Here is a 24610-nt window from a genome sequence, read left to right on the forward strand (position 1 = left end):
AAAAAAAAAAAAAAAAAAAAAAAGGAAAAAAAATCAAGACAATGTTCTTTAGAAAGCAACTGCACATGTCTCCCCACAGCATGACACAAGCAGGTCAGGTGCCATAGTCCACAGGAAGGGAGAAGACTAAAGGGACTCCCAGCAGCAGCACAGGATTTCCCCYGGTTTACCTTGCCCAGCAGGTCGCCAGCATGAAGCCTACTAAAAACCCCAAGAAAATAAAACCTTCCCAAAGCTGCCAAGCTGTCAGAGCAGCCCACCTCCCCCCAGGAAAGATCCATGCCAKCCTAAAACACCAAATGCCACTCTCCATGCCATGGTGAAACACATCCCGTCCCTCCAGGGCAGCGATGCTGAAGGAACAGAGCCCATTTCCTATCTGCTCCTATCTACCCCAACAGACACACCACCAGAACCACAGCACAAGCCTGCCAGGACAGAATGCCATAGGTATTTTATGTCTTTAGGGGAAATTTTCTTTTTTTTTTGTCTTGTTTGAAGCCTGAGTGCTTCAGCGTTCACTGAACAGGAGAGACCAACCTCTGTTGCCATCTGTCAGCACTGCCCAGGCTTTTAGCACATACACAGATTAACTAAAAACCTGCAGTCCAGTGKTTTGCCAATGAAAAATAACCTACTTGCTGCTACAGCATTGTCACCAGTGCTCCTGCATGCTCCACACGCCACAGAACAGCAGGAGTTACCACAGTTAAAACTGGAATTTTCAAAGCTCCCCCTCTGCTCAGCTGCTCCTTTCCCAAAGATCTCAGAGCTGCCTCTGTTTTGGGGATTAAATTGATCAGAAGTGCACACCCAATGCAAGACCCATCCCAAGCAACACAAGCAGGATTCTCACTCCCAAGGACTCTTCACATGAAGGGCCTGCAAAATTCCCAGGGTAGCAGCCTGCCTTTTTGGGGGGATTTCAGGCCGTTTCAGTGGAGTTTCAGAGGTGTGGAAGGCAGACTGTCAAATGTGCCAGCAGAGCTTCAAATACCTACTACAGTGCTCTAGTACCTGCCATCTCTGCTTGCTGCATTTCCCAACAGAAATGGGAACTGTGGATAACAATTCACACCTCCAGTTACTCAGAAGGGCATCAGTGAGAGTGGGTGGACAGCAGGGGGAGGTGCCCCGAGCCTCACAGCACCTCTCGAGTTTGGGATGACTGAAATATGCTATGAGAGAAAAAGCAGATCAAGGAACAAATGGGCAGTTTACAATAAAACTCATTTCTCCACRTATTCTACCCTCAATGGTGAACTCCTCTGACATATTCCCAGCTCCTGCTGACTTGATCCTCCTCCATCTCGCAGTGAGAGCTCACTCCACCTCCTCGGCACCCAGCTGGCTGCATGTGGGAAGCTGCACGGCTAAGCAGAATTGAGCAACTAGGATAAGAAAAAAGGGATTCATTCCTCAGGCAGGCCAGCATGCTTCAGGAGACATCCCACTGGATAGGGCTTGGCAGCAGAACACCCATGGTGAGACTGAGCAGTCCAAGGAAATCAGAAGGATGTGATCAAAGGGAGGGAAGGGTTTTCCTTAGCTATAACAACACCATGAGCCACAAGTGTGGTCACTCAAATGCAAAAGCCTGATCACCCAAATGCATCTTTGTAAGTATCAGTTACTTTGAAAGCACACAAAGCCCCCTCCTCTGCATCAGTAGAGCTTTGAAAATTCCAGCTGAAAGGATTCTCAGATTCAACATTATTCCTTAGAGCTCCCATACACAGAAAGTTTAAATTCCAGCCAGATATTAAAAATTCAAAGCATGTAAAATCTTCCCAATGTTGCCAACAGAAAGACATTTGAAAGTTCAGTCACTACCTTGTTCCTTTTATAAAATTAGAAGATGAGAGCCTTGCCTCATTTCACCCATCTCTGTCATTCTTCCCAGCACATTAAAAAACACTTCAGCCTATCAATTAAAAAAAAAAAAATCTACAACACACTGACTATTTTCAGGAGCATAATGAGTTAAACTGTACAATCAGAAATATCTTTTGTTAAGTCAACGATGAAGATCTGATCCTTCAACAGCAGCACTGCTACAGAAGAGTTACAACAAAAGGAACTTCAAGGTCAAATTGTTAATGAGGCAGAGAGGAGGGACAAGTGAGATACAGCTCTCCGCCAACCTCGGCCCACATTTCCCAAGAGCCATGGCTAACTTTCAGAACTGGAAATTCTTCTTCTAGTTCCACACATGACGTTTGCAATGATCAACAGCCTAAAAGRGAAGAAAAAGCTGATATTAGTGGAAAAAGGCCAGTTTGCAAACAAGCAATTCAACACCTTATCCTGAGCCAAGATCTTGGGAGCAAATCYGTTTTTCTTGTAATAAGTGATTTCAAAGAGGACTAGAATAAATAACATCCTCATCCCCACCAGCTTTTCTTCTTTAGGAAAAAAGGCTGATGACCCTTAGCCATTAAGGCCTGGCAGAAAAAGCAATACTGGAAGCCCATTTTTAGAGTCTGATGAGAGATCAGTTGGCTGCAGGATCACTGACTAAATATAAAGCTGCCACTATACCGTACTATAGATTCTGAAATACTAGCAAACAGGTGGAGGACACAAAGAGAATAGGAAAGTCAATTTTGAGAAAGTAAGAGCTGTGAAACATCCCCTAATCAAACTAGTACCATTTATCTTTTTTTTTAAAGTGGGTGAATTCCGGTTCAAAGTGTGGTAGAAGCCAAATGTGGCTCCTAAGGAGCTACCAAAGATCAACATGAAAGTGGAGGCACAAGCCTGCTTTACGTACGTTGCACTGAGTAGCAGTGTCCATRTTCTTGCACCAGTAGCCTGGACCCCAGACACAGGCATCGTTCCCCAGGAGAGGCTCTTTAGCTGACTCACAGACTCCGAGTTTCTGGGGAAAGAGCAGCAGCACAGTCAGCACCTTTCTAATTGCACCAAGAGATGCCAAGTGCAGCCTAATGTCTGAGCTTCCACCTGAGTGAGCGTGGCAGCTCCACTGCAGCAGCTGCAGCTCTCACTGAGCTCACACTGCAGCTGAACCAGCAGACATCAAGCTGTAACCTGACCCGGGGGAATTGAGTTACTCCTCTGGATCAAGTTTTGAAACAGATCTTCTAGAGAGGGGCCTTTCTCAAGAAATGTCACTCTACCTCCCACCACATTCAGGGCACACCACACCCTGCTGCTATCCTCAGTAGAGGATAACCACTGGCAGCTTTCTCCTGCCAGCTGTCCATCCAGGAAGGCCCAGGCCTTGCACAAGAGGCTTGTTCCAAGCATTCAGCATTCTGATTTTGATTCCAGCAGTTTCTGCATGCTGGGCACTGACAGGCACACAGGGCATAGGCAGGGCTGTATCAGAGCCTGCACTCCATGTAACCAAATGCAATACTCACAGTGCAAACAAAAGTGGGATCCATCACCTCTGCCAAGAGTTGCACAACCACGGGTTCATACTGTTCCACAAACTGCACACACTGTAACAAAACACAGGGTGAGAGATTCTCCTGTTAGAGCCTCTGGAAGCAGAGGAATGTGTGCTACCCCAAACACCCCAACCACACACTTGCAAAGGATAAAGCAGAGGCTTGAGCTCTGCAGATGGAAGAGGAGTCAGGCACTAATCACACAACCACAWCACTGTTTTTGTAGCTCATACCTGCCTGCAGCTGTGTGCAGGCAGGCTATGAGGAGATAAGGGGTCACAAGGAAAAGAACCAAACGGGACAGGCTTTGGGAAAAGAACCAAGCAGGTGAAGCTTTGACTGCAAAGCTTCATCTCTGATGGTGGAAATCACTCCTGTGTCAAGAGGAAAGCACACAGAACCAGCTGGAGACAAACATCCTGAGCAGGACAGCAGCAAGGACTCCTAAGCACTTGTACTGAGTTATTCCCTCAGAGCTGGCAGCAGCAGCAACACTTCCTCCAGGAACAGCCTCTCTCCCTCTAGTGGTGAGGCCGGCTCAGGAAGATGCTGTTCCTCTCAGCAGAAACCAACGGTGCCAATTAATAAAACAACCACAGCTATTAAACAGCCTCACAGCAGAAAGAGCTGTTCCACAGCTGCTTTAAGCCTCTATATTCTATCCCCAGTAAATTTACAAGCAGTTGCCACTTACTGACACTCAGCAGYCACCTAATAAGATTTCCAGACTAATCTTGTCTAGCAGTGGTCTAACAGGTGTGTCCCACTGGAATTATACCAGCCTACTTCCAATTACTTAATTAATCCCCTGAACAGGATCAACATTGAGGAAAAAAAAACAAAAAAACGAAAACTTTCAGCTGCTCCCACCCACTGCTCTCAGAGGATTTCGAGACAAACCTCTCCTGACTGCAAATTAGTACATCAATCCAGCCAGTCAATCCAGGTCCTTAAAAGCAGACATCTATTGACAGGACAGCCAACTCCCAAGGATGGGAATTGAGCAAACCTAATCCCCCTGCACCCCAAACTCCTCTCAGCCTCTAGCAGAGAAGACTCTTAAAAAAAAAAAAAAAACCAACCAAACAAGAGATGCTGCTCTCCAGTTTTCCCAAATACTCTGCGAAGTGTCCATGCCTGTGGCAGAAGGGCTGGAATTAGAGAGTCTTTAATGTCCCTTCCAACTCAAACCACTCCAGGATTCTATGTTTCATCCTTCTGTTCATCTCCATRTGTCTTGCCCTGACTGGAAGGCAGGCCCTCACACAGCAAGGTCTGCAAGATCATTCAGCTGCCTCAGATCAAGCCCTTTCCCTTTTTTTCTTTACTGCACATGAGAAGCTGCTATGCTTTGGTGCTAATTAATAAAGGGAAAAACCTGGGAAGGATCAGGTTGCTGGACACAAACCAGTCCCAGCTGCACCTGTGGACAGTTTGTCTCCAGCCAGAGACAAGGCATTTGGCCAAACACAGAGACCTCTGTTAGGAGTACCTGGACATTTATAGCAGAAGCAGAGACACTTGAGAGATGGACCTAAAATTAGCATGTAGACACAGTATCAGGTGAAACACTCAGAAAATGAGGTTAAGCACAATTATCACTGTTAGGACCTACATAACCCAACAAATCAACAAGGACAGCTCCCAACCACCAACAAGATCTTGGCTTTTTWGTCTGCCTCCTGCACGAACACCTCACCTCATCACTGACAGACTCTGGCAGGAAGTGACAGACTTTTTCCAGTAAAGCTTCAATTTCAGCTGTCGTGGCATTCTTCTCTAGCTCYTTGTCTGCATACGCCACCACCATCTTGCAGATATCACAGAAGCCACCTGCAGGTTTCACTACAACTGCGAAGGAAAATAAAAAACAAACAGTACATCAGTGCTTGGGTAGCTCTATCAGCAAGGTGAACAAGCTCGTTTTGAACACCACAGACTCTTCATCTCATCACCCACCTGGTTGCTGGGGCAGCTTGCCAGCTGCACAGCATTTCAGCATGGCACACACAGCCTCGGGACTGGTTGCCTCCAGGAGCATGTCAATCACAGCCTGGCCATAGACCTCGATGAAATCCTTGCACTGGTCCTTGACGCTTCCTGGGAAGAGGCGGCACACCACCTCCATCTCGTGCACAATCTCCTCCTGAAGCACAGGGRASAASGTGKGAATGAGGGACAGAAGYTTRACTCAGTTCATAACCATGGTATYCTATTCTGCTGTTGTGAAAACAGGYAATGAAATTAACTTTCCTTGCCCCTCCAGTACAGCCCCATTTCACCAACAGCACAGGARGGGGTACAATGYCCACYACTCACACACCTCTGTCTTGTTGCTTTCCAAGAGGCCAGTCACTTCYTTCACCATGGTCTCACAGATTTCACACAAGGAAAAAGTCTTCTCTTGAACTGAAACCTTCTGAGCACACAGAAGAAATAAACAATAAATCAGCATTGGGCCACATCTGACAGGGACAATTCCTGGCAGCATTTACCCAGCTGCTCAGTTGGGACTGCACAGGTCACACAGAACCCAAAACCAGCCTCAAAGGTCTCAGTAAAAAAACCTTCCTGAATAAACAGACATTTTGTATGACTAATTTTAAGACTACAACCCTCAGGCTGTATAAAGGAGTTGAATTTAGCATACACAGAAAAATAAGCCATCCCACAGAAACAGAGGTGAAGGGAAATACACAGTGGTTTTAAAAATGCATTATTGGAGGACAAAGCTTCCTAGAATTAAGAGCACYCTCCTGTTGGAAAAGAAGCCAAGGTGCTTTTTCAAACTCAGAGCTTCAGCATTCTGACTCTAATTCCTCATCTGAACATGCAGAATGCTTGCCCCATTTTTAAAAYGGATCAAAGCATTACTCCAAACAAAGAGCAAAACACAGAGAATTAACATTTAAAGGTGTCATCAGAACTGCTGGAACAAGAGTTCCCATTTCAATCCWGAAGCATCACATTGTAGCTTTGGTTCAGTGTAGGCTCTGCTGTTCAAACAGATCAATCAGCTTTCTTACTTCACAAATCAGCATCAGAAAGAAGAAAAGGCCAGGAATTTAAATTCAGGGAGAGTCAGATTATTCTGTGCATAAAAGCTCATCTCTTTCTGYTTCACCTAGTTTATTCCACTAAAGCAAAAAGGAAAGCAAAGTACAAAAAGCCCATCTTACCTCCACAACTTCCATTTTCACCTCATGAACCACCTGAGCTGGCACCAGACGCTGAAGTGGAACAGACTTCACAGAGGAACAGAACCCAACCATGGCACAAATGTCCTTKGGTTGCTGGAAAGAGATTTGTAAGTAATTTTTAAAAGTCTAGACGTCTCTACCCTTTTTACAGAGCCTGTCAGCAGGCATAGAGAACACAATTTTAAAATGCTCCAACACAACTAAAAGTTTTGTGACTATTTCTATTTCAAGTAYTGCCAAAGCATTTGGTAAGGTTATAGGCAGGACAACTATCAGATGAAATTTAGCAGCTCCTGTTAAAGAGGCAGAGGTTAAAAACCCCATTAAAAAAAAAAAAAATTCCCAGGAGCCACACTACGCAGGCTCTTCAAAAGGAATTGACTTAAGAGCTACCAACACCGAAACAAGCCACCAGCAGCATCACATCAGACCTGCATCCACAAAGCTRCACCCAGCTTCAAGTAATCACAGGAGAGGCCAATTATCCTGACTTCAGAGGTTACCCAAAAGCTGAAAGAAATGCCTAGAAGAAAGAACCTCTTTCCTCATCCACAAACTACCTTCTTTAAAACTGCCAGAAATATCACATTCTGCAAACAAAAACAGCTTCTCAGATTACTGAACACAGCCTACGAGAAACAGAAGTTGAGCTGGTTAAAACCCAAGCCTAACCATTTGTRTTGAACTTCCAGCATTTTTCTCAGTCAGAGAAAACAGCAAACAAAGTCTTCAAAAAGGCTTTCTAAATCTTTCTCAAAGAAATATACTCTTCRTGCATTTCTTTTTTGAAACATACATAACTAAATGCACCGAGGCAAACTGCTCTAAGGATACCCAAAGTGAGAAAGGCTGTACGAGAGTGAGACAGAAAACTTGAATTTTCCCACCTAAAATCTACTTAAGCTAGAAAAACACACCCTTGGTCCAATAGGTAATTAGGAGAGCCCACTTCACCCTGTCACAAGCTTCCTACAGCAGAGGTTTATCCCAGAGTTAATACAYCATGCCACAATCTCATGCACAGGCAAAAGCAGCACCTCAAAGACACTATGCTGCTTCAGACTTCTCCAGGCAGCACCTTTAAGTCAAGCCCTTTGGTTCATGCATTGTAAGAAGCAATTCCAGATATTAATGTTACAGCAAAATCCACATACACACAATTTGTTCTCTCAGAGAGAGATGACAGACACAAGGTCTCACAGGACAGGTTAAATTAAAAGCCCAAATTGCTCTAAGAAGCCTGAAGGCCTCCCACATGTTTTCARGTCATATACTTCAAACATCTGTACCATTGTCCTAGATGTAAAGGTTAACCTAGGAAAGACCAAAGGAGAGCTTTGATCAAGCCCTGTTGAGCCCAGACTTCAAACCAGCAGCTGGCAGGAGTCACTGGCATTTTCCACATCTATCCTTCTTCTGTAAGAGGGAGGATATTTTCTGCTCTACTGGCCAAAGCATAATCAAGCTGAAATCTTAACAGCACAAAGTGCTATCTGGAGCTGAAGTTGGACTGATGCACTGGAGGAAGCCTGTAGCCACTCTCTATGTTTTAATGACATAAATATCCCTTGTATCTGTCAGCACTGAGTACACTCACACCATGTACACAGCTAAGAGAGCAAGAAGTGAACTACAGGCCCTTTGAGAGCAAAGGGTGAACTACAAGCAGGCTATCACCACAGGCAAGTTGCTCACCTACCTGATCCTTCTGTTGACAGGGGAGATTGCAGACARAAGAAGAAAGGAGAAATTGAAGATAACAGTTAAGAGAAAAAACACATCAAGCACTTAGAACTGCATATATTCTTTCCACTGAGRTAATGGAATATGACACAGTCCGCACCCCAAAGATCTTCAGCATTGCTACAGCAACTCACATTTAATTGCACAGTGCTAACCAGCATTATTCATTTGCAGTTATTAAGGCATCCTGGGCAAGACTACCTCCAAAGAGTCTGGACAAYGCTCACATGCATATAAGGTGTAGTCATATTCCAATTCCAGGTATTAACAACATGCTGCATTGCAATGCTTAAAACGAGAAACTAAGTGCTGTTGGTACAAAGACTGACTTCCCCCCAAAATGTTTAAGAAACAAGTTGACCTTCTAAGTAGGCTTTAGCAATTGGAAACAAAAAAAAAAAAAAGCCACTGTGTTGCCAAATTCAGGTTCAAGTCGGCCACATATTCTACTCAGAAATTCATCAGTAATTTGTTATGTCACCTGTGGCATATGGGGACTGACTGCATTCTCTAGGGAAAGGCTTGGCCATTTGTTTTTAAACACCCTGAGCTCTCTGCAGCTATGCAGAGGTGGACAGAGGTAGGTGTATGTTGCTCCAAAAGACCAGAGCTGGTGCAGTACCACTCACTTTCCATGGCTACTGTCAAGAGCCCAGAGRGAAGGTGCCTTGAGACAGCAATTCTAGCAGGATGTTTAGTCTTGCTTCCGAGAATCACCTTATCTCTAACATTTAAGCCAATTTTGCAATACKGTGACAAAGACAATGCTAATATCCTTAACACAGTATTTGGTGRGGAGGGGAGAAGTGGARTAAGTACRAGACTGAGATGAAGGAATATAAAGRAAYGTGTGTCTTCCACATTTCAAAGGATTTAAGTGCCTTYTGCACTGCAGAGKTGGTTATCAAAYGGAAGGAAAGGGCTAAGGAAAGCATTCTGAAACAGAAATTACTACCCCATCAAACACCAAGTTCAAAGCATTAACACCAAGACTTACAAAGCAAGGGCTCTCCCTGAAGTTTTACTGCGGTATATGTTTCCTGTTTACAAAGAAATTAGCTAAACAAGGCAGAAAAACAAACTGAGAGCAAACAGTTCTGCTGATCTTACCATGTGCATCATCATCTGGATGGCCAAGTCAGAATATTCAGAGACATAGGTCTTGCACTGCAGGAAGTGGGAAAAGAAAGTCTCGTGATTATCAAACCACTCGTGCTGTAGAGTTCACTACAATTTTCTAATACATCTCAAGGTATTAATTTACCTGCTCTACTTTGTAACAACAGGTCTTTCAGAGCTTGCCCCAAATACAAGATGGCATTTCAGGTTACACAACTGCTGCACCGATAAGTGCTTAACCTTTTCCCTTCCTCTCAGGACAAAAAGCCATTGATATGGCCAGTACCCAGCCAGACCATTTTTGTGAAAAAGGCCTTTAAGRGCTAGAAGCAATCTGGAATTCTTTCTTCTCTTCCCAAGTCCCAAACATCCCAATCAACTTTCCTGACCATGAAGTTTACTATTTCAGTGTTGTCAAGCTGTGTAGCCTATCTTAAATGCAACCCAGTTTTCCTTCACGTTATTAAACAGARAATACAATCAGGGGATTAAGGGACTAAGCAAACTATTTTCTATTTGCTTACAGGAACAACTTTTTTCAACAAAAAGGAGAGTTTACCATATCAGACATCCCAGGTCCCAAACGGTCACATTCCTCCTTGGCATGAGCAACCAAAGACTTGACAAAAGACGAGTTTGTCTTCACAGCTTCCTGAACATCAGTGACCAGCTGAATGCAATCTTGGCACACATCTCCACTAGTCTGTACAAAGAGTGAAAGGAAACTGAAGTTGACATAACTTCACATGACATGTTTTAGAAGCTTCTGCTATTACCAAGTTTTACAAGCCATTTTGAGCTATATACACAAACCTTAGTAAATACCCTGTAGAATACTTTGAAGCCTGAGCTAGTAGGGAAACAAGCTACTGCTGGTCTGTGCACCAACCACTAGATGGAGATTAGGTACCTACTTGGCTACAAAACCACGATAAGAGTTAAGACACCCAATCTTCAAAATCTCCTGGTTTTGTTACAGACCACACTGGAGAGATTTAGAAATCTGGCACAATCTTACCTGCTCCACCCACAGCAGCTTGCTCTCTACCCACTCACTGCTCAACTCCCCCAGCCTAGCTTGCTGTCAGCACTTAGCCTCTGCACCCAAGTTCATTGCCTCATCTACTCCCCTTTGATAACTGTTTGTTCTTTTCCAGTTCATCTGTCACATTCAGAGACAAATGCTTCCCTCGAGGGGCACAGCCAGCAGGTTTCTACGAGTGTGGGAAGAGCTTTGAACACTGGTGCCAAACTTGCTCTCAAGAAATCGTTTCCAACAAGACCTGCTTGATTACCACAGTCCTGGATAGTAACAGCACAGCACAAGACCTGACTTTACAGGCTGTAGAACGTAATCCAAGATYATACACACAGCCCACACTAGAACAGCCCTGCTCCCTTACCTTAGGCTTCTGCTTGGGCTTGTCCTGAGGGTAAAGGAGAAGAGGCACGTTAGCCATGAAAGGGGACGCCAGTTCGGAGAAATCCAGCTCTGGGATCTTATTGGTCTGGAGCTGTTTCTGGAGCTTCATTGCTGCAAGGTGCTTCTGAAGGGACTGGCACAGRGCAAGGGCACTGCACACAACCTCAGGTTTATCCTAGGGGAGACAAGATACAAAGCTCCAAACTGATGCCACTTTTGAAGTTCAGAGTAGACACTCATTCAGCAGACAGGGAAAATATTTCACAGCAAGGAAGCAGCCCTCCCATTCATGCTACCAGTGATCCACACAGGATTGAAGGATCATGTGCACAATCTCAAGCAGAAGAGAAATTCAGGCATCAACAAGCACATAATTTTTAACACCAAGAGTTGGAATTTGTTATCTACTTACCAGCTCTTCCTTGATCATATCCATGAKAACTGGTAGGTAGGAATCCACGATCTCTTTGCACTCAGAGACCAGGCCCGGGTCAGGAAGAAACTCGCATGTCTTTTCCAAGTAAGAGCGGATCTCATCCTATGAAAGATGAGGTGAGAAGACAGATTATCTCTCTCTCTCTCACAATTTGTTCCTTACATTCCCTAAATGCAGAATATAAAGCCTGAAACAAGCTCCATGGACTCAGGGAGGTCCAGGTAGCAGCAAGCAAAACAAGAATGTTTTACCCTATAGACCTATTTTCCCCAGTTCYGGACCTTTGATGAGACCCTGCTGAAGTGAAAAGATGCAATACTGATTGTAAGGTCTGCACACCCCAGCCCTGACAAAACGGAACATTTACATTTAAGAGAAGAAAGTGAAATTTTGGACTCATGGGACAGTGACTTGTTTATACAAAATACTCACAGGTTGACAAAAGAAAAAGGGAAGCAGTGCCCACCAACCAAAACAAAGGTCACTTGGTGTAACAGCCCACTCCCAGAAACTGCAGTGCCACTCCTTTTAAGACTGATGCCCCACTGGCACAATAACMATTTTTTTAAGAATCTACAGTCAATCAGGGATGTGTTAAGGGATGGGTGGCTCCAGAATTTGCTAATTTCTAAAGCAGTAGAGGCTGTTTAAAAGACTTTCACCATGCACTTTAGGTCCCTTTCAACATCTGCTGCTTGTGTTAGGAAACCAACACAGACCACTCTTCTACCTCCTCAGCGTAAGATCTTAAATCCAAATAGTCCTTTGGGGTGAGGAGAAAAGAAGCTCTGCTTACCTCAGTGCCATTATCCTTCAAAACCTTGCCAGCCACGGTCACAAGCTCCTTACACAAGTCACAGGGAATACTGCTCTGGAGAGAGAAGCAGAGAGTTACTTGGACAAAGAATTAAATGCCTGTGAGAGCAGTGTGCAAACAACAACACAAAAGGAACAAACATTACATTTGGAATTAAGTTAAGGAAGAAAAACTGGTTGAGGGCAGGGCAGGAAGAGGTGTTTTTCAACAAAGAGTGAGGCTATTTCAAGCATGTCCAGCTCCAGCTTCTTCACTAAGCCAACACTGTATAAAGCAAGCTACTACCTGCTCATTTCACCTTGTTCCAAACTACGGCTACATCTAGTAAAGCAGTCCTCATATTTAGTGCAAATGCAACTTGAAAAGCTGCAATATATGTAACAGTTGCATTATGATTTACTGTCATGGCTTTCATAATTTAGCATATGCTGCATATTTTGAGGAATGTTAACCTTTGAGAAAGACCTAAAGAAAAACRCAGCCTTTTTGTAATAATTGTTGAAGTTCAGCAAAGACTCCTATGAATTAGGAGTCAGYAATAAAGAGGAACAAGTAAAATCCACTAGCTCCATTCCATACATTGCTGGGTGATTGTGCAACAGGTCACGGGAGAAGTCAGCAGACAAGTTATGCAAGGCAGAGCAGTGAAATGCAACCTTTATCTGGCACCCAAATTAAGGCACGGCAACCACAGCCAAGTTGGATATAGCACTTAACTCCAGTGAGAGACTTGAGAACTCTTCCTCAGCATATGGAAAGCAGCCCACCTAAAGCCCAGGTGGGTCTGGAAGGTCTCAGAGGTTGATCCTTACCACAGCAGGTTTATTCCAGACATTCTGCTGGCAGTGTTTCACYGCCCCGCACTGCGATGCCGTGCGAATGCTCTGACACCACACCTCCGGCCCCTTCACACACTCCTTCTGCCACAGCACAGGGCTGGCCACAGCTGCCACAAAGAGAAAAAACACAAGCAACTTTTCACGCTGCATGCTTGAATGAGTCCCACTCCAAAGTGAGCAGGTTCACACCATACAATATAACCCACCACCTCTCCAGTTTATTGATGTTTTTAAGCACATTTCAATCCAGCAATTTTTGACCTGTCCCAAACACAGGTTATAGAGTCAAAGAAGGAAAACTAGAAAAGCCGTAACAGTTGAAATTTCCTCATGCCCAAGTCTCAGCACTTCAGCAGTCCATTGCCCTGTAATCCACCTTTTATTTAAAAAAAAATTTCCAAAATACAAAACCTCACTTTGCTCAGCACACAAGAACTATCAGATTACGTGAAACAGAAAAACTGCTGATTACAGAAATCTACCCTTCAGAGAGCTGATTCCCAAATCTACCAGCTCCCTGTTCTCTTGTAACATCATTCAATTCTGAACCAGCCTGTAATTGCTGTCTGCATTCCTCCTCCCACATGAACTATCCTGTTCTCACACAGCAACTGAGAGTGATGGAAGAAATTAGATTACAAGCCACAACAATGTACACATTGCATGGAAGACTTCACAGCAGGTACTGACCAAAACACTGACCATAAACAGAAAGCCTTAAGAATGTTCTTGAGGAAAGTTCCATCATACTTTTTAAACCCAGCAAATCTATTTAGACTTCCTTTTTTTCTCTYGGTCAGGTCTCTGAACTGTGTACAGAAAAATCTGTGGGATTGAAAAAATGTACCAGCCCTTTGTTGGACATTACGTCCCATCCCATGTGGAACTGCCTTGCTACCTGTAAAGTTTTCAAGCAAAATACAGTAAAATACCATTTCTGGACAGTCCTGGTAAAGAAATGTAAAATACCTGCATTATGAGTAATCAGTAGGACAAATGAATCAAATGCACATTTTCACTGACCTTCCAAGCTTCTTTTTTTAAATTGTGCTGTCTGGACTGGACACCCAACTTTTCCCAGGTTTCCAACCTATTTGTCAGTAAGCTCTGTCTCTTCAGGAGACCCTACACTGCACTAACCCTACACTACACTAACCAATCAAGAAACAACTCCTAGAATCCTGCAGCAGACAGGCTGCAAAGAAATCCACTATGGTCCAAGGCCACAAGGCACTGCTGCCAAAGGTTATAATAATAAAAAAAAAACCAACCCCAAAACAAAACATAAACCAAACCTATTCAAACCTATTAGCTGTACAGGTGTTGTTACCTTTACATCAGTGCGGTTTACACAACACAAAATCCTGTAAAATTGCACTGTGAGCCACGAGGCAGGAGTTAAGCTCTTTAATTCCTATGAAGCTTCTAGTAAGGTTACAACAAATGAACAATCACATTCCCATTTCTCACGTCTTGTTCCAGGCAATCAGAAGATCGATTTAAAGTTGAGTTACCAGTGCTTCTACAAGGTACATGGCCATCACTCATCAAACAGCCAGATAAACCCTGCTTTATAGGTGGAATTCGGCAGCTGTTGATTTATAAAGCCTGTTTACACTGGATTTCAGAGGAATGACCCATTTATTTTAAGAAGAACGTGCTTTGCACACTTAAWTTTTTACACAAGAGCTTGAAGCTTGCCACCCCCTCTCCCAGTAAAAAGTCTTCATTGCATATTATTCTTGAGCAGGACAGCACTCTGAGCACKACAGCACTGCCTGGGAGACTGTAAAAATAAGACTTCAAAGCTTCTAATAATGTATGGTTAGCAAAATATTTACAGCCTATTCTAAACTCCAGCATTATTGATCTGGAAGAACTGAGAACAGTTAATTTTCYAAGTCAGACTGGCCAGCCAAAGAGCTGTCAACTCTGGCAGGGTGACAATAAACAAGAATACAGTTGGTTGAGGGAAAGTTATTTTTCCCTTTCAGATACCRGCATTGAACAGTGGTAGGAAGAATCTGGAAGGCAGTGTCAAGCTCTGAARAAAGTCAATCAAGACCTGGACTTTTAAACAGTGAATTTAAGGGTTCCCAACTATTTACAAGTACAGCTTTTAACCTATGCCTTTACCAAAAGACAATTACTCTCCCTACACTGAAACATACTGTGAATTACAAAACTAAACTATACAGCTCCAAYCATTATTCCAAGCAGTTTCTCAAACTCTTGATTTAGGAGTGTGTTTAAAGGCCAAATGGAGGCATTCATGCTATAACTTCCACTGGTTTGATCAGGCTCTCAGTGAGCTTTCAGGTTTTGTTTAGTTTTTAGTTTTTAAGATCCTGTCACTGCATGACTTTTCAAATSTGTACCAGCTTCAGCACAATGCCTTGTTCCTTCTTCCTCGCAGCCTTAAGAACAGATTATTATTAAGTGCATTACAAAAATACTACACTTTGGATTCATTTTTACTCAACAGATTTCTTGGCTGTGTGACTTTCMCAAATTCCTGGTTGCACTCTGTATCAAACAGATGCTCACACAGAGTCACAAAGGCTCTGGCTTGTTCACAAGGAGGAAAAAAAAAGTTTTAAAATTAGATTGATTTGACCGTGTATTAACTACTCAATGCCTCTGGTTGTACTGATTCCCTGCATTACATTTCATCAGCTTGAAAAAGCAAAATTAGTATTTTCTCAGAAGGGGTGTGAACAGCCACATTTTGTTCAGATTCTGCTCCAAGCAGTGCCACTGGGCATGCAGCCACTTCAAACTTGAGAATAAGGACATCAATATTATCTGCCACCCTCTAGAGAGGACCAAGACAATCWCAGAAGACTCTGAGAACAGCAGGGACAGGGAGTCAGAAGAAATAAACTGTTCATAAGCCAGTGAACACTAAAAGCTAGTTCTAGGATGCAAGGAAGCACTCCAAACACTTCCCYACTGGCATTATTTAAAATCCTCATTCCTGCACAACATCAGAGCAAGATGAAATGCCACTATACCTACTGACTTTTCTGTCAAAAAACCAACAGGAGACCTGAACCAGCTACAGCACAAGAACAACACTTACCTACAGAAAACAGAAAAGGACGGAACATCTGTGCCCTTTCAGCTGCAAAGGACATTGGGGRAGYTCTTTCCTTCTCAGAAGACAACTCTAAATTTTATGTTTTCAGTACAGATCTTTCTGRTCAGACAGTGACTAAGCAAATTTGTTTGTTAGGGCCACACATGGTTGGCACATTTTAGAGCAGCTACAGAACCAGATGAAAAACAATGAAAGATGAAAAACACTAATCATRGCTTCTTTCCTGATGCCTTCCACAGCGACTCTGAACACAGTTCAACTTTTATTAGYTTGTTCTGTATTATGTGGAAGTACTTTTGTTTGAAATATTTTACCCAATATGAAAGGATGCACCATCATTGCCACAATGGCCATCCTCCCTTTCTGAACCCCCTCAGAAAAAGAGAAGCAAAGCTAAAAAACCCTTTGCATTAATTCAGATCTTGCAGATTCAATAAAGAATAGCTGAAAATCCTTTACTGTTCCCACCTTCTTTCTTTAGTTTGTCCTCCTGTTGAACTACGAAGCAGAATTTCCCCTATATATTAACTTATAATACAAAAGTAAATAAGCCAATGMTGTGAGTGCAGTCTCAGAACAAATAATTTTGACTTTTAACAGCTTTCTTGCCTCTTCCCTCCAAAAACCCTTTATTGCAAAAGAAGCAACACCTTAATATTYCCAGCACAGCGGCAACCCAAGAGAAAGCAAAGCAAAGCACCATCAGTTACTTTGCACAGCTCCCAATGCCTGATGGATAAACCCCAAGCGAATTACTTTCTTTGTTACCTCTGCTTCTCTTTACTTTCCACACTGCTCTTTATCTATGGTCATCCATTTTTTAACAGATTTCTCCTTTCTCTGTAGATCAGCTCTCAACAGTCACGTCATGCCCACCAAGACCTGCCCCCCCCATTTCCTGATGTTCTTACAAGCCATTATTTTTAGAGCATCAAACAAGTTTTTCTTTACTCATTCTCTTCACTGGKTTCTCCCTGCTTGAATTGCTTCAGATGTGGCTTCTTCAATTTAGGAAAAAACAGCCTTTGCTTTACCAAGTTGCTCCCAACAGACAGACAGAAACTTGAGTAGTAAAGGTGATGGACCCCTCAGAAAATACCAGTTTTYCCACTCAGCTCACAGAGCCATCCATGTGAAAACACAGTCAGTTCTTACCTCCTGTCCAGGAAACTAGAACCTAAAAGGAAGCTTATAATGTCTGGATTTCCATTCTGCAAGTACAACTACCGAAAAAATCATTAGGCTATTATCTTTCTTGAGAGAAAACTTGGCTTCCCTCAAGCATGTGTCTCGCTCTTCTTCCAGGGAGAGTCACTCAATTTTTTCCCCTAGATTTTCAGAAAACCACCCCAAGAAATCCCCTCCAAAGCCATACTGAAGCTACAAATGAGACTGAAAAGTTAACAACTTGTGTAAGAKTCAGTGAACAGGGATTCTGAGGTGCCAAACCAAATTCCCTAAAAAAGGATGAACCAGAAAACTACCATCCAGAACACAAAGAAATTCAACGTGAAGACTCCAGCTTCCTTCAAACCCAACTGCTAGAAAAACCTTGGTGCGAACAACATGGTTACAGACAAATTAACCTGTAATTTGGAAAAAAAAATAACAAAACAGGGAAGTGCTGAGCTGCTGCTCACCTGAATGGATTGAAGTAAAATGTGAAGATAATTTAAGGTGCTGTCAAGAATTATGCCTTTACAACAGTTTAGCTTGTCCGAGTGTATTAACATATTAATCAGGAGGGATGTTTTTCCTAGGCTGTCTTACTTGCAATACTAAAATAAATTTAAAAAATATAATTATCTCCCAGAGACACCAYAGACCAAGTGAATGCATCAGCCTCYACCATCTGTGCTCTGTTAGTTACTGACTTTTCTCCACGACTTTTGAGACTTGCAAAAGCAAAGTGTGCTTAAGTTAAAGAAGCCAAGAGGGATCAACTTCTTTTCACCAAACCTTACAAAGTGGCAACAAGTTTAGGGGTGACCTCAGTCTGAATTTATCTGAACGGCTCAATGCTCCACAGCCTCTCTGGTGAGTTAGTGAGTAAAACTTCAGAAATTGTAACCGCATCACACACCAGTGACTCTTGCCAAAGGGCTACTATGCCTCTGGACTAATGAGGCAGTGGAGTGACCCTAATATTTGAGGCAATTTGTAAAAAAAATTGAGGAAATGTGGCTAGCCATTATCAGCATTCCAGTTAAAAAGCAGTCTTCCTGTCCACTATCTACTGATGAAAAAAATAAGCTTGAAACATTTCTAATTAGCGAGATGGGTAAGAAAGGAGTTTTGAGTTTACATCACAACCAGGATCTTTCTCAAAGTGGGGAACTTGCTCTCATTCTGGCACACTGCCTCTGCCTCGGGTGCTCCTTTGCTTTCCTCACCAGAAGACAAGTATGGCAAGAGAAGCAGTTTGGGCAGGTATAAGCAATCACAATAAAGAAAGCAGAGAACTGCATGAGCTGAGACAGTAATCACCTCTACTGGCCCAGTAAATTGTTCCAGTTAACTGCAAAGGTTGCAGAAGAATAACTGCCAAGTTGGCCAGATGTTGCCAAGCAAGGCCTGACTTCTGCTAAGATTTTCTATGGCAGAATCCAGAAGAGATAACTTGATGCTCCACAGCACCTGGTAGGCATCAGGAGTAAGTGGTCCCATACAGAATGCTTAAATATTCCCAAAAAGCTATGAGAAGCACTTTTCCCTGCAGAAGGTGCTGAAGAAATACATAATTTTTTTTTGGCTTACTCGTCATCCATCTCCATTCTTTCTGGTTTTGTTCTGAGGGTTTTTTTGCAGGGTGCAGGGGACAGATTTCATGCGAGTCTCTGCAGAAATCCTATATTTAACATCCACTTTTCACCTGGCAAATATATTCACAGCACAAAGACTGGGAAAATCTGCTATCCAGCATCTTAAACCAAACATTGCTCCGCGACCATACACAGAGAAGCACACACACTTCAAAGCAGCCCTTTTAAATTGCAATAGGAGCTCTGATATTTTAACAGCAGCAAATTCATTGCATTTAAAAGCTGCTCCATAAAGAAAAAAATAAAACAAAGTGAGTAAAACCTTTAAGACAAAACAAACTCTCTTTTTATGTCATATAGCTCTAAGACGTTGGCTGAACCTGCTCTGAAGAACCAGATCTACATGAGATACTGAAACAAAAAWCTACAGTAGGCAGCAGTAACTGGTTCTGCTTCCCCCACAGATAAAATGCAGGGAGATTTTGATTTTTTATAGCAGAAAAACCTTCCCTGAAACAGCACAGTCCAACCTCCCAGGGAGCCTCAGCTGATATCAGGTGACACATCCAGTTTTGCTGACACTCTCCCCCACTCTTGCTCCACCCTCCACATCATCTGGGTGTTTGGAGGCTCCCAGCACAGCTCCTTTGGGGTGCACAGAGCTAAACCCAGGAGCACCGGGCTCAGGGAGCTCCGTAGCTGCAATGGCACACATTTGGCCAGGCGTGCCCGTGAACAGGCAGAACGGCTGGCTCAGCTCCTCCAGACACAACCAAGAGCAACCCTTTCTATTTATACCTCCTCAGCAAACAGGGAGGGATTGTGCAAGGGCAGGTTTACACAGGGCACATGACCGGTGTGCTATCAAAGCACTGGCTTCAGTATGGGATGGCCTCACAGTGCCTCATASCCACAGCTACTCCTCTAAGAAAACAGATTTTATTTTTATATAATCGCAGAAACATTTAGGTGGGGAAAGACCTTTAAGATCATCGAGTCCAACCTGTGACCGATCACCACTTTGTCATCCAGACTTGAATGCCATGTCCAGTTGTTCCTTGGACACTTCCAGGGGGATGGTGACTCTACCACCTCCCTCGGTAACCTGTTCCAGAGCCTGACAAGCCTTTCTGTGAAAAAATTTCTCCTGATTCCCAACTTTAACCTGCCCTGGCACAGCTCAAGGCTACATCCTCTCATCCTGTCACTTATTCTTTGGGAGCAGAGCCTGACCCCCATCTGGCTGCACCCTCCTGTCAGGGATTTGTAGAGAGTGAAAAGGTCCCCCCTTGAGCCTCCTTTTCTCTAGGGTGACTGCTCCCTCAGCTGCTCCTCACTGCACTTACCCTCCAGAACCTTCTTCAGCAATGTTCCTTCCCTTCTCTGGACATGCTCCTGCACTTCAATGTCCTTTTTGCAGTGAGGGGTCCAACACCGGACACAAGATTCAAGGTGTGGCCTCACCAGTGCCCAGCACAAGGGGACAATCCCTGGTCCTGCTGGGCACATCATTGATGATACAAGACACACTCCACTATTTTTCTAAATTTRGTCTACAGCAGGGCACTGCACCAGCCTGGCTTGTTTTGTTAGAAACCAMATTCATACCAAAACGAGCTTGAAAACTACAGAACATAGTCCAATTATCTGCTTTATCCATATCCTCCAGAAAATTCAAGCCAGGCTAACTCAGCCTTCAAATTTCCTGTCCCCAGATGTTCTGACCAGTGTTTGCTGGCGGAATTACACATTAGCTTGAATCTTCCTTCCTTAAAACGTTTAAGTCTACTATTTTAGGGGAAGGGGGATGTGAAATAAACACATCCTCAAAGTTTTTACTTCCCACTCCCAGATTAACTTTCCATTTAGAAAAAGGGGGGAAGAAATTGGGCTCAACTGATTCCTGCTTTAGTAACAAACCCAGCCTTCCTCCTTTCCTGGCCCCAAAGAAAAGGAATAATCAGAATGCACATCAGTAGTCCAGAGATGCCYGGACCTGTACACCCTGCTTTAATTCCTCTGTGTCTCCCTTAAAGGGAAGATGCACAGAAGCCCTGTAAGTAGGTCAACCAAAAACCCTCACGGCCTGTAAGGCAGCCAAGTGACTCCATTAGGATCTGACAAGGGTGGCTGAATTTTTACACAGCTAATTAGCGAGCTAGGCAGACGGAAAACGGTGTTTCAGGTTGTCACAGCAAAATCTTCAGGACAATCTGCATGGTAGGTGACGCAATTAGCATTCATAACAGAACCCTGGTGAAAAAAGACAGCTGTTTATTTGTGTTAAAAGAGTGAGTTCCTAAGGAAAAACAGGCCTGACTAGTCTCCTGCTACCCTCAGCTGCGTACCRTGCCTTTAACAGGTAGGCCAAGCGAACTCTCTCGTTGCTGAACTGGTTTCTCMATACAATTTCCCTAAATACACTAGTGGGAAAGCTGGTGGATACTTCAAGGTGAAGCCTTTTCACTTTCAAAGCCCAAGAAACTGCAATGATTTCAGCAATTTGGAAACAGTCCCAGAGGGAGTGGTAACTGACGGCACTTAATTCAGTGCAGAGCAAACTCAAAAGACACTATAAAAGCACATAGACATGCAGAGGGAAAGATTATATTTGCTTTCCTGCTCCCTGCCTGAAAAGTCTGAGATAATCCTTAAAACTGTCCACATATCAGCCTATTAAAAATTACTGATATATCTAAGGGAAGGTGTCCCCGTCCTCGRCAGGGGATTGGAACTAGGTGACCTTTAAGGTGCCTTCCAACCCAGACTATTCTATGATTTTATGACATTAAAACTACAATAAAGTAGAAGACTCATACACAATCATGGAAGATTCCATAGGCATTATTTACTGCCCTCTGCCAGCTGGTTATTCTTATAGCCTTTAAACAGCCAGTCAGGCTTTTTTTATTCGGTTGACTTGTGAAATGCAGCAGGTTAAACTWGAAAGCAAACAAGCTCTAAGATTAAAATAGTCTTATTTGGAAGAAAATCCTCCAAATTATTGCRCACATTACTGTATGAGCTGGGGCTTCTAGCTATTCTATCCCACAACCTAAAGGTGTATTAACACTCTTCAGACTATGAATCATTTCTGTACCTGTCAAGCTTCTGCAATGTACAAAACACAAGCATTGCRTGATCTAACCTCTAATCCTACAGCTAAAGGGAGAATATCAGCTATTCCCCCCACCACTTTCACCTCTGCAACAGGTAAGGAGGCGGCCAGCAGGAAAATCAGTGGAATTTTCCACACAGAGCAGGAGATCCTAATGCAAAAAACACAGCAGTACCGGCAACCTCCCGCCATCTGCAAGAGGATTAGCAGCCATGTATCCCTAAAGTGACGGAGATAAACAGCGCTGCTGGCAGCAAAAAACAAAACTGACCCCACCAGCCTGGGGTCTGAGCTGCCCGATTTGTGTCGGATGCGGATGCACATTGTTCCATGGGGAACCATTCCCGTTCCAGCAAGGGATCCTCACGGGATTCCCCCCCTTCTCCCTGGCGCTATTTTTGGGCGATYCCCCCCAACACAGCCTTTCCATCACAGCCACCTGGAAGGCGCCCTTGAAATCCCCTCTTCCACCCCCCTGCCTCATCGCTGCCTCCTGTGTTTAGGATCTGGGAGCGGGTCCTGTTGGAGAAATACAAACAGCGTAAGGACCTGTCTTCCCCCCCCGCCCTCGCCGCCCTCACCCCGCGCAGGCTGGGAGCTCAGAGAACCTCTCCCCGACCCCGCCGGGGCTAAACGGGATGGGGAAGAGGCTCGAGAGGCGGGCGGCAGCGCTTACCGGCGGCCAGGAGCCCGAGGAGGCTGAGAAGCCCGAGGATCAGCGGCCGCGCCATCATGCCCCRCTCCTGCTCCGTCTGCAATGCGGCGCCGCCGGCACCGCCCGCTCCCACCCTTATATAGGGGCGGGGGCGCGCACGCGCGCACTGCGCCCCGCCCCCCGCGCACGCGCAATGGCGGGACGGTGAGGTGGGGGTGTGAGGGGCGCGAGGCGCCTCAGGCGGGCGCAAGATGGCGGCGTTGGGGCTGTGCTCCSAGTGCGAGCCCGCGCCGCTGGAAACGGCCTTGTCTGGCCGGGAAAAAAAAAAAAAAAAACCTTTAAGGCGCTTTTTGTCTCGAYAGGTTCTGCCCTCAGTCAGTGCGAGTCCCAAAGGCAGGAATCCCGCAACATAAACCTGTCCGGCTGGCGGCGTCTAATTGAGGCACCCAGCAGCATGGAGGACTAATGTTAAGGGGATGGAATGGACCTGTCCCAATCCGCTCCCATGGGCCTCCCACTGGACAAGGCTGTATCCAACCTGGCTTTTAACGCTTCAGAATCCACAATATCACTGCAAGCTGGGCTAGTGCCTCACCCCCCGCACAGCAGTAAAGTTTCTTCCCAATATCCAACCTAAATTACCTCTCTTTCAAATTGTGCCTATTCCCCCATGTCACTAGAATTATTGATAAAGAGTCCCTCCCTCCCCAGCTTCCCTGTGGTTTCCTTCAGATGGTGGGATGTGCTGTGATGTCTCCACATAACCAAACATCATTGTGGACAAGTGCCAACAGTGCTTATCGCTCCCATCTTGCTTTGGAGGCAATGGGAATGCTGTTTATTCCATGTGCAAGGAAGGCCCCCTGTTGTAGGCAGCCGGGTATCCCTGTGGTCAAAATRAGCAGCAATTAAAAGTGTAATTAGGTAAAACAGCCTGAATTCATCTGCTATCTCCCAGCCTGTTACTCTCGCCGTGCCCCTTGCACTGATTGAGCTAACTGGAAAAACAAACTAACCCAGGAAAAAAAAAAAAAAAAAAAAAAAAAAAAGCAGCAGTGTTTTCCTCACTGGATCAACAAACTGAACCAGCTCAGCTAGGGGACAGAGCAGATCCCTTGTGAACTCCCATGACTGTGCAGCCAGACCAGCTCCCGTCTTCTCAACCCACACTCAAAGCTTGCTGTAGCTGGAAAAGGGTCCTCAGTAATGCTTCCCACAGCCTGGGGAATTGGGCATCCCCTGCAGCCTCAGCATAACACAAACTTATCCCATCTAAAGTGCTCRCCCTCTGCCAGGCTTATCCTGCCCAGTTTGTGGGGATCTTTGAGGTACTGCCCTTCATCTAAGGGGACACGTTATTACCTTGTTAGGTCCTTACCTACATTTCATTTTTTCAAGGACCAYACTTGTTGWTAACATTTAAGGTTTACTTGTGGCRTAAAGGTTAGGAGAGAGCGGATCTGTCCTGTTTCACTTTGCCCGGCTTTACCAAACAGCATAATGCACATTTCTCCTTTTCTCATAAGGACCTTTTAAAACCCAGACTAAGAAGCCACAGCTTATTGTGATTCTCCTCACAAACCATATCAGGAGAACTTGATGCTTACACAGGGCCTTTGCCCCTCCACAAGTCAGCACAGCTTCATTTGGAGCCTCCACAGCCTCTGCTATCACCCCCATAGGAGCCAGGTTCTTAGGTAATTCCCAAACTGGAGCCAGGTGCACTCAGACTGAATCAACGAGGCAGGAAGCCACCCCCAATTTTGGTCAGACTAAACAAGCAACCTTTACTCTGGCTCTAAAGCCACCTCGCCTAGGCAAGGCTTAGCGTGCTGCTCTTATCTCAGGAGCGCACGTAAAGTGTTGACGAGGCACCTCAGCTTTTCCAACCAGCAGCCAGCCACTAGCCTTGGAAAACACGCACCAAAGAAAGAGCTTTGTGAAGAATATTTAAAAGGGAGGTTAAGTAAGATTGTCTGGAA

At 44.4% G+C, this 24610-nt stretch overlaps 1 protein-coding gene across 1 annotated transcript; it reads right to left on the minus strand.

Moving 5' to 3' along the window:
- Positions 1 to 1620: 1620 nt before the first annotated feature.
- LOC130577984 (prosaposin) lies at positions 1621 to 13158 on the minus strand. The gene is made up of 13 exons (XM_057373736.1): positions 12967 to 13158; positions 12134 to 12208; positions 11314 to 11439; positions 10882 to 11076; positions 10038 to 10181; positions 9470 to 9526; positions 6596 to 6709; positions 5740 to 5835; positions 5376 to 5562; positions 5116 to 5267; positions 3387 to 3467; positions 2774 to 2881; positions 1621 to 2236 (listed from the first exon to the last, which is right to left on the minus strand). The coding sequence occupies exons 1-13, from the start codon at positions 13141 to 13143 to the stop codon at positions 2201 to 2203; spliced, it is 1548 nt and encodes a 515-aa protein (XP_057229719.1). The 5' UTR covers positions 13144 to 13158; the 3' UTR covers positions 1621 to 2200.
- Between the last annotated feature and the right edge of the window lie 11452 nt (positions 13159 to 24610).

The sequence above is a fragment of the Malurus melanocephalus genome, unplaced genomic scaffold, assembly GCF_030028575.1.
Source record: "Malurus melanocephalus ecotype Western Australia unplaced genomic scaffold, MMel_1.1 scaffold_207, whole genome shotgun sequence".
Lineage (NCBI taxonomy): Eukaryota > Metazoa > Chordata > Aves > Passeriformes > Maluridae > Malurus > Malurus melanocephalus.